The 14,391-nt window shown below is 56.1% G+C and overlaps 3 protein-coding genes across 18 annotated transcripts; all 3 read left to right on the top strand.

The window, feature by feature from the left end:
* Positions 1 to 4,199: 4,199 nt before the first annotated feature.
* On the top strand, positions 4,200 to 6,416 carry Znf580 (zinc finger protein 580). Its single transcript, XM_005084112.4, has 2 exons — positions 4,200 to 4,378; positions 5,477 to 6,416. Exon 2 carries the CDS (start codon positions 5,489 to 5,491, stop codon positions 5,999 to 6,001), a length of 513 nt encoding a protein of 170 aa, XP_005084169.1. The 5' UTR covers positions 4,200 to 4,378; positions 5,477 to 5,488; the 3' UTR covers positions 6,002 to 6,416.
* Positions 6,417 to 6,730: 314 nt separating this feature from the next.
* On the top strand, positions 6,731 to 7,773 carry Znf581 (zinc finger protein 581). Its single transcript, XM_040733844.1, is given in 4 exon segments — positions 6,731 to 6,854; positions 7,176 to 7,476; positions 7,478 to 7,661; positions 7,663 to 7,773. Coding segments are annotated over 4 exon segments (720 nt in total).
* Positions 7,774 to 8,703: 930 nt separating this feature from the next.
* Ccdc106 (coiled-coil domain containing 106) lies at positions 8,704 to 13,801 on the top strand. Of its 16 annotated transcripts, none has more exons than XM_040733868.1 (7): positions 8,704 to 9,072; positions 10,328 to 10,474; positions 10,616 to 10,715; positions 10,803 to 10,979; positions 12,578 to 12,790; positions 12,963 to 13,013; positions 13,250 to 13,801. In XM_040733868.1, exons 2-7 carry the CDS (start codon positions 10,448 to 10,450, stop codon positions 13,564 to 13,566), a joined length of 885 nt encoding a protein of 294 aa, XP_040589802.1. In that variant the 5' UTR covers positions 8,704 to 9,072; positions 10,328 to 10,447; the 3' UTR covers positions 13,567 to 13,801. The 16 variants fall into 16 exon arrangements, with proteins under 16 accessions (XP_040589802.1, XP_040589801.1, XP_040589806.1 ...); XM_040733867.1 differs by having other exon boundaries at positions 10,419 to 10,474; positions 10,611 to 10,715; XM_040733872.1 differs by having other exon boundaries at positions 10,419 to 10,474.
* Positions 13,802 to 14,391: the final 590 nt, after the last annotated feature.

The following is a 14,391-nucleotide window of genomic DNA, read 5'->3' on the forward strand; positions in this document are numbered from 1 at the left end:
TGCCATCTCCGAGACCATCTGGTGACGTGGAGGAAAGCCACCTGCAAGATGGGCTCGAGCCACAAGCTGCAGTGTGAACCCAGCACTCTGCCCCATGCCACCAGCCCACGGGCCTCTGGAAGGGGGCCACTCCAGTAACAGGCCTGCCAAATTTCAACGATTTCCCCTGGGAGGTAGAAAATTATTTGTATCCTTGGGGAGCTGGAGATATGTCTCTGAGGTTAAGAGAACTGGCTGTTATAACAAAGGTTCTGAGTTCAGTTCCCAGCAGCCACATGGTGGCTCACAATCATCTGCAACGAGATGTGGTGCCCTCTGCTGGCGTGCAGGGATAGGTGCATCAGAACACTGTATATGTAATAAATAAATAAATCTTAAAAAATATTTGTATGCCTGATGAAAATGTAACACACCTGTGGCAAAAAGACACAAAGAAAAAGGATGCAAAGAAACCAAATTGTCCCTTTTTACAGGCAATATGATTCTAGACTCAGAAGACCCTATGGGTCTCACCAGTAAGAAATTAGGAAAAATATTCCATTCACAATAGCTTAAAAAAGAAATATATCTCAGACTCTGAGTTAACCCAACCAAAGAGAGGAAAGATCTCTACAATGAAAACTTTTTTTGAGACAGGGTTTCTCTGTAGTTTTGGAGTCTGTCCTGTAGACCAGGCTGGCTTTGAACTCAGAGATCTGCCTCCTGAGTGCTGGGACTAACGGTGTGTTTCTGGCAGTTCTCTTGTCCCACCAGGTCCTGCCTGGCTAGCTCAGTCCGTAGAGCATGAGACTCTTAATCCCATGGTCATGGGTTCGTGCCACACGTTGGGCACCGATTAAAGGCAAGGAATTATAATCAGTTCACCAAACCCAAGATGAATGATAAATAGGTGTTTATTGGGGATGAACTACACAGGTAACAGTTAAGTAACTGTTGTTGCCTACCTACTCGAAGGATGCAGACCCTGTCTCTCAGATGCTCTCTGAGACCCAAGAGGCTTCCGTCCCAAGCTCCTTTACCTTAAACAGGTCATGTCTGCACCTGTAACCACGCCCAAAGGGTGTGGCCACTGCTACTGGTTCACAGGCAAGATGTGGCTGCAAAGGTGTACCACCTGGCCCTTGTTTTCAAAGATATATATACATACATACATACATACGTGTGTGTGTGTGTGTGTGTGTGTGTGTGTGTGAGCTATGCCACCTGTGTTCATGTGCCATCAGAGGCCAGTTCACTGGAGTTGGAGTTACAGGTAGTAGTGAGCCACCCTATGTGGGTGTTGGGTGCCAAACTCAGGACATCTGGAAGAGCATGGTGTACTCTTTAACAGCTCCAACCCTGACAAGGTTTCGGATGTGTAAATGTAACATTCAGTTCAGTTGCTTGAAGAATCTTATCAGGCCACTGGAAGCTGGGGTACAATGGAGAAGGCTGATATTGAGGTCCAGGTGAGAACCAGTCAAAATGGGGACTTCAAATTCGGAGTGGAGTACTGGGCATGGGAACGAATACCTTTGATCCCAGCACTGGGGAGGCAGAGGAAGGTGGATCCTACAAAGTGAGCTCCAGAACAGCCAAGGCTGTTATACAGAGAAACCCTGTCTCAAAAACCAAAACAAGACAACCCCAAAACCAAAACAAAAAAGAAACAAAAGAATGCACAGTTGTAGCCGGGCGTTGGTGGCGCACGCCTTTAATCCCAGCACTCGGGAGGCAGAGGCAGGCGGATCTCTGTGAGTTCGAGGCCAGCCTGGTCTACAGAGTGAGTTTCAGGACAGCCTCCAAAACAATACAGAGAAACCCTGTCTTGAAAAACCAAAAAAAAAAAAAAAAAAAAAAAAAGAATGCACAGTTGTTTTCTCTTTCTTTTCTGTCTTTTTTTGTTTGTTTGTTTGTTTGTTTTTTGAGACAGGGTTTCTCTGTGTAGCTTTGGAGCCTATCCTGGCATGTGCTCTGTAGACCAGGCTGGCTTCGAACTCACAGAGATCTGAATAGTTGTTTTCTAGAAATACTTTGACCTGAAGAATCCTGCTGAAAGCAGAGATTGTTTTGCTGGAGGGGCATTGCAACCATTCCACGACTTTGGTCACAAGGGGCCTTGGGCACACTTGAGGTTCTTGTATTATATTGTATTGCAAACGATGCAGGATAATAGTGTCATGGGGGCATGTGATGCTCTTCTTCAGTATGATGTGTAAATTAGATTAGGGACCTTGGTATGAGTAAATACTTTGTGTAACAATCAATAGATACGATTTGGCATGGTTGTTCGGGGTTCAGTAGATCAGAAGAGGCTGAACCTTCCCGCTGCCACAAGGGCCTTAAAGTTTTATCCTGGAATGCCTTCTTTCTACAGTCAACTTTTGATGCATGGTGCACCCCGACCACAACCACCCTAACTCCTGTTCTAGGAGCTCTGATGCCCTCTTCTGACCTCTGAGGGCACCAAGCACACATGCAGGTAAGACACTCATATACATTAAAAAACCCACAAAAACCAGACTTACAGATTATCTTAGGCTACTCAACAAACTGGAAGACAGACTAGGCTACTTGAGATTCTGTCTCAAGAAGAAAAGAGAGAGTTCATCGAGAAGTCCCATAGGGTAAATCTAAGTTGAGGGATGAATAAACTCTATACTTCAGGGCTCCGGAAACACTAGCTTCAGTTCAAGTGCTGAACAGCTTCATGGACCAGTGTCTGTCACACCACACAGGTGGGGTTCACTCCTACACACAGGTATTATAACATTGCCACCCATAGAAAGATGTTGGATGACTCTACAAGGAGGCTTGTCCATCCTTTGGGAGTCCTTGGGCTGGGTGCTGGAGTTAACATTCCTCTCCCTCCGTTATTTCCAATTGTTGCTCCCTCCCAACTCCCAGTACATGGATCTAGAACTTAGCCATAGATGGGTCTGAAATGCCTTTAACTGCTTCTCGGTTCCAGAGTGCCTCTTACAAATATCCATCGTCCTCACTGGTCCAGGCAGCACAAACACTAGATGCTCAGACCCTCTGTGAAGGGCCCAGAGCACATCTACACTGGGCAGAGCTCTCCGATGCCTTCGCCAGCACTCCTCGTCATTCCGGAGAACCAGCTTCCTTGACTGCATATATGGCAAAGCCGGGCTTTCTCTGAGTCTTAGCTTCCCCATGTGTTCAATGGGAAGTATACACCTGCCCGTGTCTGTGCCTAGGAGCGTCTGCAACCTCTGGGCTTTACTTTCCCCACCCGATCGCTGGCAGGAATCACAGCCTCCCCCCCCCCTTTGTGTTGAGACAGGGTTTCATGTAGCCCAGGCTGGCCTCCCACTCCCTAGGTTGTTGAGGATGACCTTGAACTTCTACTTCTCCTCGTTCCACTTCTGGAGTGCTGGGATTAAAGGCGTGCGCCACCAACGCCCGGCTAGACCCGGTTTTATGCTGTGCTTAGTGTCGAACCTAGAGTGCACGCTTGGGAAGCACTCCGCTATACCTCCATCCCTGCTCCCATTTCCATACTTAGCAAGCTCCAGGTTTCATTTTCCCCATAGCTCAGCAAGAAACACCACGTTTCCCTTTCTGTGTCAACATCTGCTGTAAGCGTTAGCTCGCATGAAAGGTACCTTGGCAATCGGGAGCCAAGGGATAACACAAAGCTACCGTAAGCGTAGCATCTTTTTATCCTACACCCTACATCTGTTTCCCCAGATGTTCAGGGGGCAAGTGTGTACCTCGCCTCATCTGGCAACGTCTTCTTGGGGGCATTGGTCTCCCCGTTTACGAGACGTCAGGATTGCATCCCTGCCACACCCGAGCAAATAATGTGGCCTCTGGACCTCAGTCTCTCCATTTGCTCAGCCAACAGAAACACCCCCTTCTCTAACCCTCGGCCTTGAATGGCTCTGCCTGAGCGGAAAGCGGAGGCAGGGTGGAAGGATGACAATCGGAACGTTCCAATTCTTCATGGCTGGTTTGCGAGACTTCGCAGTCCCTGGCTTCAGTTTACTGGCCATTCGACGCAAAGGAACGGCTCTTCCCGAGGACGGGGGCACGTAACTGGGGGGGACTGTCCTTTCGCAGGTCCTCCTCGCTGGCCACGCGCCAACCCCCCCTCTCCACTCCCCTCCTCTCCCCCCACTCCGCGCTCCCGCTAGAGGGGCCGACTCCGGCGTCGGAACCTTCGTGTGTGTGGCGCGCGCGTTCCTGAACGGCGCTCTTTCCCAGGGACACCGTCGCCCCTCGCTCCCCTGCGCCCCCCGACCCGCGTCCCCGGCGCCGCCGGCCCGGAACTACCCGGAAGCTCGCTTGTGCCGCGGCGCTCGTCAGGGCCAGCCCGGGTCCGTCCCGGACCTCGGCCCCGCTCTCCCCCGGACCCGAGAGGCTGCTGCACCGGGTACGGGGGCCGGGATGGAGGGAGGAGCTTGGCTTGGGCTGGGCGCGAGGCCGGCTGGGCTCTTGGGTGTGGGTCGTGGCCGTGGGACTAGGAAAGCGACGCCCGGAGCCCGGGGCGGGGGTGGGGTGACGTCGGGAAGATGGGGCGCCCGATGGGAGCCAGCGGAGTCGGAAGGCCCTGGGGACACGACGGGACGGGGGTGGTCCAGGGGACCAGGGTTGCTAGAGCGCCCCCGGGGGAGGGCCGTGCATCCGGTAGCCCGGGGGGTGAAGAAAGAAGAGACGCCAGTTGCATCTGGAGAGGGGAGGGACCGATCTTAGGGAGAGCTGGTGGTGGGAGCGGGAGCCAGGAGGTCCGGCGTCCGGCTGCAAAGTGGGAGGAGGCTCCGGGGCGGTGCAGGGAGAAACGAAGATGTCAGGATACTTTCGGGGAGGGGGCTGGGGACGGTGGTGCGTGAAACGCATCGAGATGGGGGCGCATGCAGGAGGCAGGCGGGTGAAGATGAAGGAGAGATGACGGGGAAGAGAACGGCGAGTGTCGGGATGACAAAAAGAGCCCTGGGTGGAAAGTGGGGAACTGGGTTAGTGGGACTCCGGGCAAGTATCGAGGGAGGAAACTTGAGGCCACCACAACTGGAGATTTGGGAGGCCCCTGAGGGGCATCGAGTGGGATGGAGATTACCCCCCAACCCCCGGGGGTTGTGGCACCCGAGGGAGAGGATTAAACCAGAGCTTGAGGAGAGCTCTGGGAAAGAGGGAAGATGGGGGAAAAATCCCGGAGGCTATCAGGGCCTGGAATGCGAGGTCAGAGAGGACCTAAGCTAAAAGGCGAGAAAAGGAGACGGACTGCGGTGGGTGGGGATGGGCGGAGGGAATCCGGAGGATGTCCGAGGTTCTGACCTGTCGGGTGGAGCTGGGCGTTGCCAAGCCCCGGTGGAGGAGCCCCAGAGATGGGGGCTGGGGTCAGTTTTCACTTTGTAGGGAGATAGGTCAGTAGCGCAGAGTCTGGCAGAGAATGGGAACACCTTCCTTTTTAGGAATTTTTTTTTCCTGAAAGGAAGAGACAGATCTTAACTTCTCTTCCCTCCGCCGCTCCCAGCCGCTGCTCCAGATGCTGCTGCTGCCGCCGCGGCCACCCCACCCTCGGTCCTCCTCCCCGGAGGTCATGGACCCTCCGCCCCCCAAGACACCTCCTTTTCCCAAGGCGGAAGGGCCCTCCTCCACTTCTTCCTCGGTGGCGGGGCCGCGGCCACCGCGGCTGGGCCGCCACCTGCTCATCGACGCCAACGGGGTCCCCTACACGTACACGGTGCAGCTGGAGGAGGAGCCTCGGGGCCCTCCGCAGCGGGAGGCCACCCCGGGAGAGCCAGGTCCTCGCAAGGGCTACAGCTGCCCAGAGTGCGCTCGGGTCTTTGCCAGCCCTCTACGGCTGCAGAGCCACCGCGTGTCGCACTCGGACCTCAAGCCCTTTACGTGTGCTGCCTGTGGTAAAGCTTTTAAGCGCTCCAGCCACCTGTCGCGGCACCGCGCCACCCACCGCGCTGGCCCGCCGCACACCTGCCCGCTCTGTCCACGGCGGTTCCAGGACGCCGCCGAGCTGGCTCAGCACGTGCGCCTGCACTGAGCTCGACCCTGCCCTCTCCTGGCCACCACGTCTGACCCACACAGCGGCGTCACTCCCATACATTCCCAATTCTGCTGAGGTTACTGCCTTACCCTAGGCCTCAGTTTCCCCAACTATCCCCCAAAGAGAAACACCGTTTTGTCTTTTCTCCCGTCTAGCTGTGTGATGTAGACCAAAGTTGTTGCCCCGCTGGGCCTGGGTGTCAGTTGCCACTGGGCTTCGGTCTGGCTGTGCTGTGTGTAAGCCTTTGCAAGTGATGCGACCTCTCCTGAGTCTTGGTTTTTCTACTCTCCCCAAGAGGTGAGGTCCTCGTGGAAGACATGACAAAAGCACAGGCACGGGCTGGATCATCTCTGTACTGCCCTCTAATGCCCACAACCCCTCATTCTTTGCCCAATAAACATTCCACACTTCATTCTCAGGCTCTTACTTGGCTGTGGGTTGAGTGTTGGGAGAAGGGAGATTGGGTCCGGACCGCTAGCACCTAGGAACCTTGTGCTCGAAGTGCGTTTCCAACTGGAGCTGTTTGATACTCAGACCACCCGTTCTCTCCTGGACCCTCGTCTTTACCTGTGTCCCTGTTTTCCAAACCCGGTACTGCTAGGTGCTGTCTATAGCCAAGGGTCCCCGGTTCCTCTGCCGCCTACACCTGTGGCTGCAGCGCGGGGCTGTCCCTAGCTGCCCGGACCCCAGAGGCTGCTGCACTGGGTTCCAGGCAGGGAAGGAGGGATGGAGACCCGAGCAGCCGTGGAGGGGGCGGGCCCAGGAGGGTGGTGTCCCAAAGGGCAGCTTTTGGAGAACTTGTGGGGGAAATCTCCAGAAGCGGGAGCTGCAGCCCTAGAAAGAACTACGGGTGGGCCGTGTAACGGCAGAACCTAGACATAGCGGATGGACCCACTCTTAGACTAAGTGGTGGTCAGGGTCGCGGCAGAGTCCTGGGGGACCAGGAGATGCTGCAGGATGGTTGCTGGGTGACCTGGGGAAGGCACACGGAGGAAGGGGCTGGGGTCTCAATGTATAGAGGGAAAACGACTGCATGAATATACTGAGTAGTGGGACCCAGAAGAGAGACCCCAGGGGCCTTATAGAGACAAGGCAGAAGACCTAGGGCAGAGCACATAGCAAGAACCCAGTACTTGTTCCCTTCTCTGGTCCGATCTTCCTTATCCATCAGGCCTCATTGACATCTGTGGATGCTGGTGCCCCGAGACCCTGGCACTTCCCTCTATTGAGGCCATGGAGGGCCCCCTCTCTCGGACAGGTGGGCCCCCAGGACCTGGACCTTCTTCCTCCACAGGATCTCCCCAGAGCTCATCCCCTCCAAGGCTCACCCATTATCTTCTCATTGACATCCAGGATGTCCCCTACACAGTGCTTGTGGGTGAGGAGTCACAGAGGGAGGCCAGGGCCAATGGGATTTCCGTTCGGAAAAAGGGCTACAGCTGTCCAGTGTGCTTTAGGGCCTTAGAGTACATTTTACCTTCAGCGACACAGCGTTACCCGTTTGGAGGTGGAGTCCTTCAAATGCGACACTTGTGGGAAGGCATTCAAGGGGGCCAGCCACCCTGAGTGGCACCACTCTGTTCCCCGGGCAGGTGGTGGGGTAGCCCTACAGCTGCTGCTCTGCCTTCGCCGCTTCCAGGATGAGGGCGAGCTAGCTGGGCCAGCACATACGTGGACACTCAGCACGCCTGTTCCAGTGGCCGCTTTGCCCGCGCCGCTTTACCGAGCAGAACACATAACAGAAGCATACTCGGTGGAAGCATCCATGAAGTGCTCCTGGGGACCCCAGGGATTGGGGGCTCCTAAATCTCACACATTGGCTCGTGTTTCAGGCTGGCTTTCAGCGCCCTGGACACAAACTCGAGCCAGCCTCTTTGAAGAGAGCCTGGCAGAAAGAGTCTGAGCTGTCAGTGTGTCCTAGTGCTTTGGGGCTGTAATGGGAAAGACCCTCAAAGAGAACAGCCCTGCATCTTCAACGCATGGGATATTACTCGGGAGCCCTAATGGGAGGGATGGAGGACAATGTTGCTTGGGAAAACTCTTGCCTTGGACGTTCTGGTGGGCAGTCAGAAATGGCCTCTGAGGGTAGGGCCCTAGACTGGACATTCAGAAAGCACCCCGTTCTCAATTAGTCCTTACATTTTTTGAGACCTCTTAGTTTACACACCACCTGGAATAAAGACCGTGACCGAGGCATGGGAAAGTCCTCCTCTGGAGTTAGGTCTACTTCAGTTCCTCCGAACCTGCCATCTACTTATTTACCTATCGAGACAAGGTTGTAGTGTAGGCCAGGGTAACATCACACTTATGATCTTGCCTCCACTTCCTGAGTGCTAGAACTCAGGGCTTTTTGCATGCTAGGCACAGGGTGGAGAAACATTCCCAATACCGTTGGAAATGTGAGTCTCAACGCCACCCCTTCACCTATTAATAGACATAAATAAATAAATAAATAAATAAAGCAAGCCAGAACATAAGCGCACAAAACGTGTGTGGCACAGTTTTAACGGTAGTTACCTTGAGCGTGCACAAGATACCCTGATATGTTTTAAATCTAGACTTCACTTTCCCGTCTACAGCTCTCTGCGGTTTGAAACACTGATCTAGGGCAGGTGGCTCCCCCTGGACGTGCTGACCCGGGCTGCAGTAGATTTGTAAAAGTGAAGCGCCAGAGGGAGCTGCTTCTGTCTCTTGGCTGGCAGGTTCAGTCTCCCTCTGCAATGTTAGTTAAAAGCCATGTCTGCACAAGGGCTCCAGAACCCCAGAGCGTAGCTTGTTCAGCGGCCGGAACCTTGCTCTAGACCTAATAAACATGTCTTCTCCGTCCCGTTTCACGCCTGTTTTGTGCCAGAAGCAGTTAGCCTCTTTACACGACTTCTTTTGGGGGCGGAGGGGAGGGTGGGAGTGTCTTAAGGCTGTGCCTCTACTCCAACCGTCTGACTTCAAATAACACCAACAGCGCTTGGATCTCAAGCCTCAAGAGTGGTCCCGCTTTGGGCTGAGCCTTTGGTGGTGTCACACCGCTGCGTCCTCGCAAAGACCTTGGAGAGTAACTTCCCACTTAACAGGTAAGGAAACTGAGGCTCTGCAGGAATGAGGCTGCAGGGACTGGAGTGTAGAGGCTCCACTGGCGGCTGTTGAGGGGGCTATTCCTGACCCACACTTTGCAGAGATGTAACCACCCCACAACCCATTCGCACATCTGGTTCTCTTATTCCTTTAAACCTTCTCGTGGATGGGCTTGGGGGGGTTATGGCAGGCTCTGGGGCGTATAGATCCAGAGGTGTGCGTATTAGCCAGCTGCTCAGGGATCATTAAAAGGGACTCAAGTTTCGCTGTAATTTTCCTTGCTGCCTCATACCTTCTGACTTTTCTTGGCCCACTGGGCACATAGCCACTCACCCGGAGGACCCCCGGAGCCGCGTCAGCCGTGCAGGATGAGAATTTCATGAGGATCCCTGCCTGGGCTTCGGGAAGGGCGGGGGTGGGGGGGGGTCGGTGGGTTGCAAGGGGCTATCGCGCAAGTGCGGCCCCGACCTCCGCGCAAACAGCGGGCCCCACCTGGGCTCCCAGAGGCGCGCCAGGCCTGGCAGGCCGGAGCCCGCAAGTGCCTGCGTCTCTGCGCGCTCCTCCATCTAATTCCGAGACTCCCCCCTCCTCTGCCGCCGCGCCCGCTTACTGGTGGGTGGGCGCTTCTCTCCGCGACACTTTGCAGACGCTCCCTAGCGATGGGCATGGGCGCCGCTACCACCGTCGGTCCCGGGGCTGGAGTCCTTGCGCGGGTGGGTGAGAGCGGGGCCCTGGCCCCTTGAACCCTGAGCACCCAAGGGCGGGGAGTGGTGCCTACGGCCTTCCCTGCCGCTTGCCCTTTCTGGGACCCTTTGCCTTTGCCACGGTCGCCCCCTCCCACTTGTGGGACAAAGGGCGGGGGCGCATCCCCACGCGTGACCTCCCCCGCACTGCGCACGCGCCCAGCCCCCATCCAGGGGAGGGGCTTTGCTCGCTTGCTCGAGTGCAGGAGGAATGGGAGGCTGGGACAGGGGGAAGCTTGCAGAATGGACCCCCACCCTATGCGTGGAAGCTAGGGGTTGTTTCTCCCTTCCATGTATGGCTTTGGGTCCGGAGATAGATGGCCCATGATGAGAGGCCTTCCTGTTCAGGCCAAAGTGTCCCTGTGGTGTTGACCCCATGAGAAGCCAAAGAACCCAAGGGCCGAGCTCCTTCACAACCACGAGTCCTCTAGCCGAGCCCCCCCTCGCTGTGGATACACGATTTGGAAACCTCAGTATCTCTGTCCAGGAGTATGGTTCTTTCCTCCTTTAGACCACGGCTCCAGGCCGGTGAATCCCTCCTTACTCCCGAGGACTCCACCTCTCCAGGAACTGATTGCCTTTGGTGACCTGTTTCTGTCCAGTGCTGGGTCTGCAGGAAGCCTCGCTATGAATGACCGAAGCAACCGTAGGCGGACAAGTGAGGCACTTGGGGACCCTTTCCCCATCCTTGGCCCGACGTTCTGGTCCCCTGTATCCACGGGGCAGTTAATGGTTGGGGGTGGTCTGAAAGGCTCAGGCCGCTTCGGGGGTGACCTGCACTGGCCTCTCTCCAGTGAAGGACGAAGAGACCTTTGAGATCCCCATCCCCTTGGAAGAGGCACCCCACTTAGACTCACAGATTTTCTACAGTCTGAGTCCCCCTCGGAGAAATTTTGAGGGTGAGCTGAGACGGAGCGGAGGGACTGGGTGAAGCAGGTGGGGTGCCTGCCTCATCCTGGGGGCATGACCGCCCCTGCTCTCCTTAGAGCCTCCCGAGGCCACCTCCCCAGCCCTGGCCCTGATGAACAGCGTTAAGGCCCAGCTGCACATGGCCCTGGAGAGGAACTCGTGGTTGCAGAAGCGCATTGAGGATCTGGAGGAGGAGAGGGACTTTTTGCGGTGTCAGCTGGACAAGTTCATTTCCTCAGCCCGGATGGATGCAGGTGGCGGTGGGGGCACAGAGTTCCCTCCCAGGACCCGCAGAATTCAAAACCCACTGTTGGGTCGACCTGACTGGGGACTTGCAGTTTTATCTTCCCACTAAGGATCGTGCCAATTCTTTAGCCACTTCCCCAGCCATTTCCTTCCCTGTACTGCCTGTCCCATAACCCATCAGCCTCAAGCACTTGGCATAACTGTCTCCCTGAGTCTGGATTTCTAACCCAGGTTCCTCATCTTAGGGGAAATATCCCTTAACACCTTGCCAGTCTGCCCACTGCAGTCTGTTGAACTCCTCAGAGGGCCCTGAATGACCTATCCATCCGTCCATCCGTCCACTCACCCACCCATTCATCTATCCATCTATCTGTCTGTCCATCCTTTCAATGCAGGTGCCCTGGAATAGCAATCAGGGTCTTGTTTTCCCACTACTCTGGTTTATATATATATTTTTTGTTTTGTTTTGTTTTTTCGAGACAGGGTTTCTCTGTATTGTTTTGGAGCCTGTCCTGGAACTCACTTTTTGTAGACCAGACTGGCCTCGAACTCACAGAGATCCCGCCTGCCTCTGCCTCCCGAGTGCTGGGATTAAAGGCAAGCGCCACCAACGCCCGGCTTGGTCTATATATCTTAACTAGTGTTTTTTATCCCTCAAAGACTGTGGGACTTCAGGACCTGTTGTCCCCCAAACTCTGCTGCATGGTCGTTGGCACATTCCACGGCTTTGCTTTGCTTTATGACTAACAGCATGGCGGTGTCACCCCTTTTGTAGGCACAATCCTGTCTATTAATCTGTGTTATCTATTCCTGCCACATCCCCCAGCCTAGGCTGCCCTTCCCTACATCTTTAGCTCAGGTCTTTTTTTTTTTTTTTTTTGAGACAGGGTTTCTCTGTGTAGCTTTGCAGCCTATCCTGGCAATCGCGCTGTAGACCAGGCTGGCCTGGAACTCACAGAGATCCGCCTGCCTTTGCCTTCCGAGTGCTGGGATTAAAGAGTGCTGGTATTAAAGATTAAAGGCATGCACCAGCAACGCCCGGCTTTAGCTCAGTTATTGGAGAACTTAATCTTTATTCAGGCCATAACCTCATCCTCTATATCCAACTGAGCTGCTGGCGGACTTTCTAGCTGGTGACGTCAGAAGCCCAGCATTGGGATGGGCAGCATGTATGTACCCTCTCCCTACACTGAGAACTCTCTCCCGGGTGACTCCACTCTTTCCTTGGTGTGGCGGGGCACAGATCCCTCTGACTTCAGTTCTCCTCAGGAGTCCATCCTTTGGAAGATCTGAGTCTGAGCCCCGGGTGGCTGCATGTCCAGGTGAAGGTAGTTAGCCTTCCCCAGTACCCAAACTGAACTCTGATATCCAACCCTCTCACCCAGAGGCCTTGCCTGCCTCTAGGATTTAGACTCTACTCCCCGAAGAGTCACAGATCCCCCTGAGCTCCCTGGGCCTGTTTCAGGCCAATTCTCCCAGTGTTCCCTGGATCCCAGCTAGGTCTACGCCATTCATCCTTGGGGGGCTTCCCCGTCCTCATCCTGAGGACCTGGCCTCCTCAGGGTGAGAAGACATTGTGTCACAGTTCACTCTTGTCTCTCTTCAGAGGATCACTGCCGGATGAAGCCTGGGCCACGGAGGGTTGATGGGGACAGCCGGACTGGGGTTGGGGGAGAAGCCTCAGACCCCGAGTCAGCAGCCTCCTCCTTCAGCGGGGCATCAGAGGAGGGCGGTGCCGGTGAAAGGAAGCGCCTGAAGCTGAAGGGAAGTTCTGGCCGGAGGCGATTTGGGAAGCCCAAGGCTCGAGAGAGACAGCGGGGTGAGTGGGTGCACGTGATGATGTGTTGAGGGGTGTCCACCCAGAATCAAGGCGTGAGTTCTGCAGCGATGCCCTAACTTAGACAGATACAAAGCAATCAGACCCAGCTTCAGCTCGCAGCCCTTCTATACGGTCCTGAGTTAATTTTAAATTTCGGGTCTACACTAACCAGCAGAGTCAAGCCTGTTTCCTCATCAGAGGAGGCCTCCGGGCACACTCATAGGTGGGCACATGCGCACCCTCTTCAGTTTCCGCCTGGTCCTTCTCCTGTTCTCCGTTTTGTTTTCCCTTCTCTTCCTGCACGGGGCTCGCCCGATTCCTTCGTTTCTTTACCCTTTCACCCGGTCTCCCCCGCATGCCTGCCCTCCCGCTTCTACCTGGGTCCCCCGCCCCCCACGTCTCTGGCCCCACACGGCTGTCTTTCCCGTTCTCCTCTTTCTGCCCGTTTGGCCCGTGCAGTGAAAGACGCCGATGGGGTCCTCTGCCGCTACAAGAAGATCCTGGGCACCTTCCAGAAGCTGAAGAGCATGTCTCGAGCCTTCGAGCACCACCGTGTGGACCGGAACACGGTGGCGCTCACCACGCCCATCGCGGAGCTGCTCATCGTGGCTCCGGAAAAGCTGGCGGAGGTGGGAGAGTTCGACCCGTCCAAGGAGCGCCTGCTGGAGTACTCCCGCCGCTGCTTCCTGGCGCTGGACGACGAGACCCTCAAGAAGGTGCAGGCTCTCAAAAAGAGCAAGCTGCTTCTGCCCATCACCTACCGCTTCAAGCGGTGATGCCGCCGCCCCCGCCCCGCACGCCCGCTAGGCAGGGCTGGCCGGGGCACCGCCAGGGCCACCAGATGCCGCCCTTCTCGCTCGCCCGCGCCGGGGCACGTCATCGCCATCCCACTCCGCCAGGGCGCCCGGCTCGGCCTCCCTAGGCCAGGAGCAGCCCATCTGCATCTTTCACCAAGACAGAGCATTATTCAGAGAGTTTAAAATTAAAGAGACGTCGAACATTTTCAATAAACTGGGCCCCAGGTCTTCCTAGGGGAGGGGATGGGCCGGGAGGGGGGTGGCCGTCGCCACGGGAGACCGGGACGGGCGCGCTCAGCAGGCAGAGGAGCCTCTAGAGAGAGGTTGGGGAGGAAGGACGGCGTGTAACTAATTCTCCATGCCCAGGAGGCAGGAGTGGGAAGGGGGAGCAGCAGCTCCTCCCCAGAGGGGCCGGGAGGGGCGCCGACTCTAGAGCGCGGCGGCTGGGGCGTTGATTCGATGACCTTTTAGGGGACCAGGGGGCGCTGTGCGGACGCTTTTCTGCCCGTCCGCCAGGGGTCAGGAGATGGCCGGCCCGAAGGCGGCAAGTCCCGCGCTTGCGCGGCGGGGTGGGGAGCTAACGCGATCGCCAAGGCAACCGGGAGAGCGCTGTCTAGTTTAACGGTCCCGGAGTTAGTGCATACGGGCGGGGAGGGGGGGGGGGAACCCCAAGCGCACGCGCAATGTGGACTTAGCATGGCGGATCCACCCGAGGGAAAAAAAAAACGCGCCTCCGACCGACGGCCACGCAGGCGCAGACCCCTCCCCCCTCGCCATCTCCTTAGTCACCGCGCGCAGGCGCCC

Source organism: Mesocricetus auratus, unplaced genomic scaffold, assembly GCF_017639785.1.
Source record: "Mesocricetus auratus isolate SY011 unplaced genomic scaffold, BCM_Maur_2.0 Super-Scaffold_100037, whole genome shotgun sequence".
NCBI lineage: Eukaryota > Metazoa > Chordata > Mammalia > Rodentia > Cricetidae > Mesocricetus > Mesocricetus auratus.

Bases quoted from the DNA above. Each gene is read 5' to 3' on its own strand.
- Znf580 (XM_005084112.4), top strand. From the start codon at position 5,489: ATGCTGCTGCTGCCGCCGCGGCCACCCCACCCTCGGTCCTCCTCCCCG.
- Ccdc106 (XM_040733867.1), top strand. From the start codon at position 10,444: ATGAATGACCGAAGCAACCGTAGGCGGACAA. The intron at 10,475-10,610 runs GTGAGGCACTTG...GCCTCTCTCCAG, and splicing joins AAGCAACCGTAGGCGGACAA to TGAAGGACGAAGAGACCTTT. The intron at 10,716-10,802 runs GTGAGCTGAGAC...TGCTCTCCTTAG, and splicing joins CCCTCGGAGAAATTTTGAGG to AGCCTCCCGAGGCCACCTCC.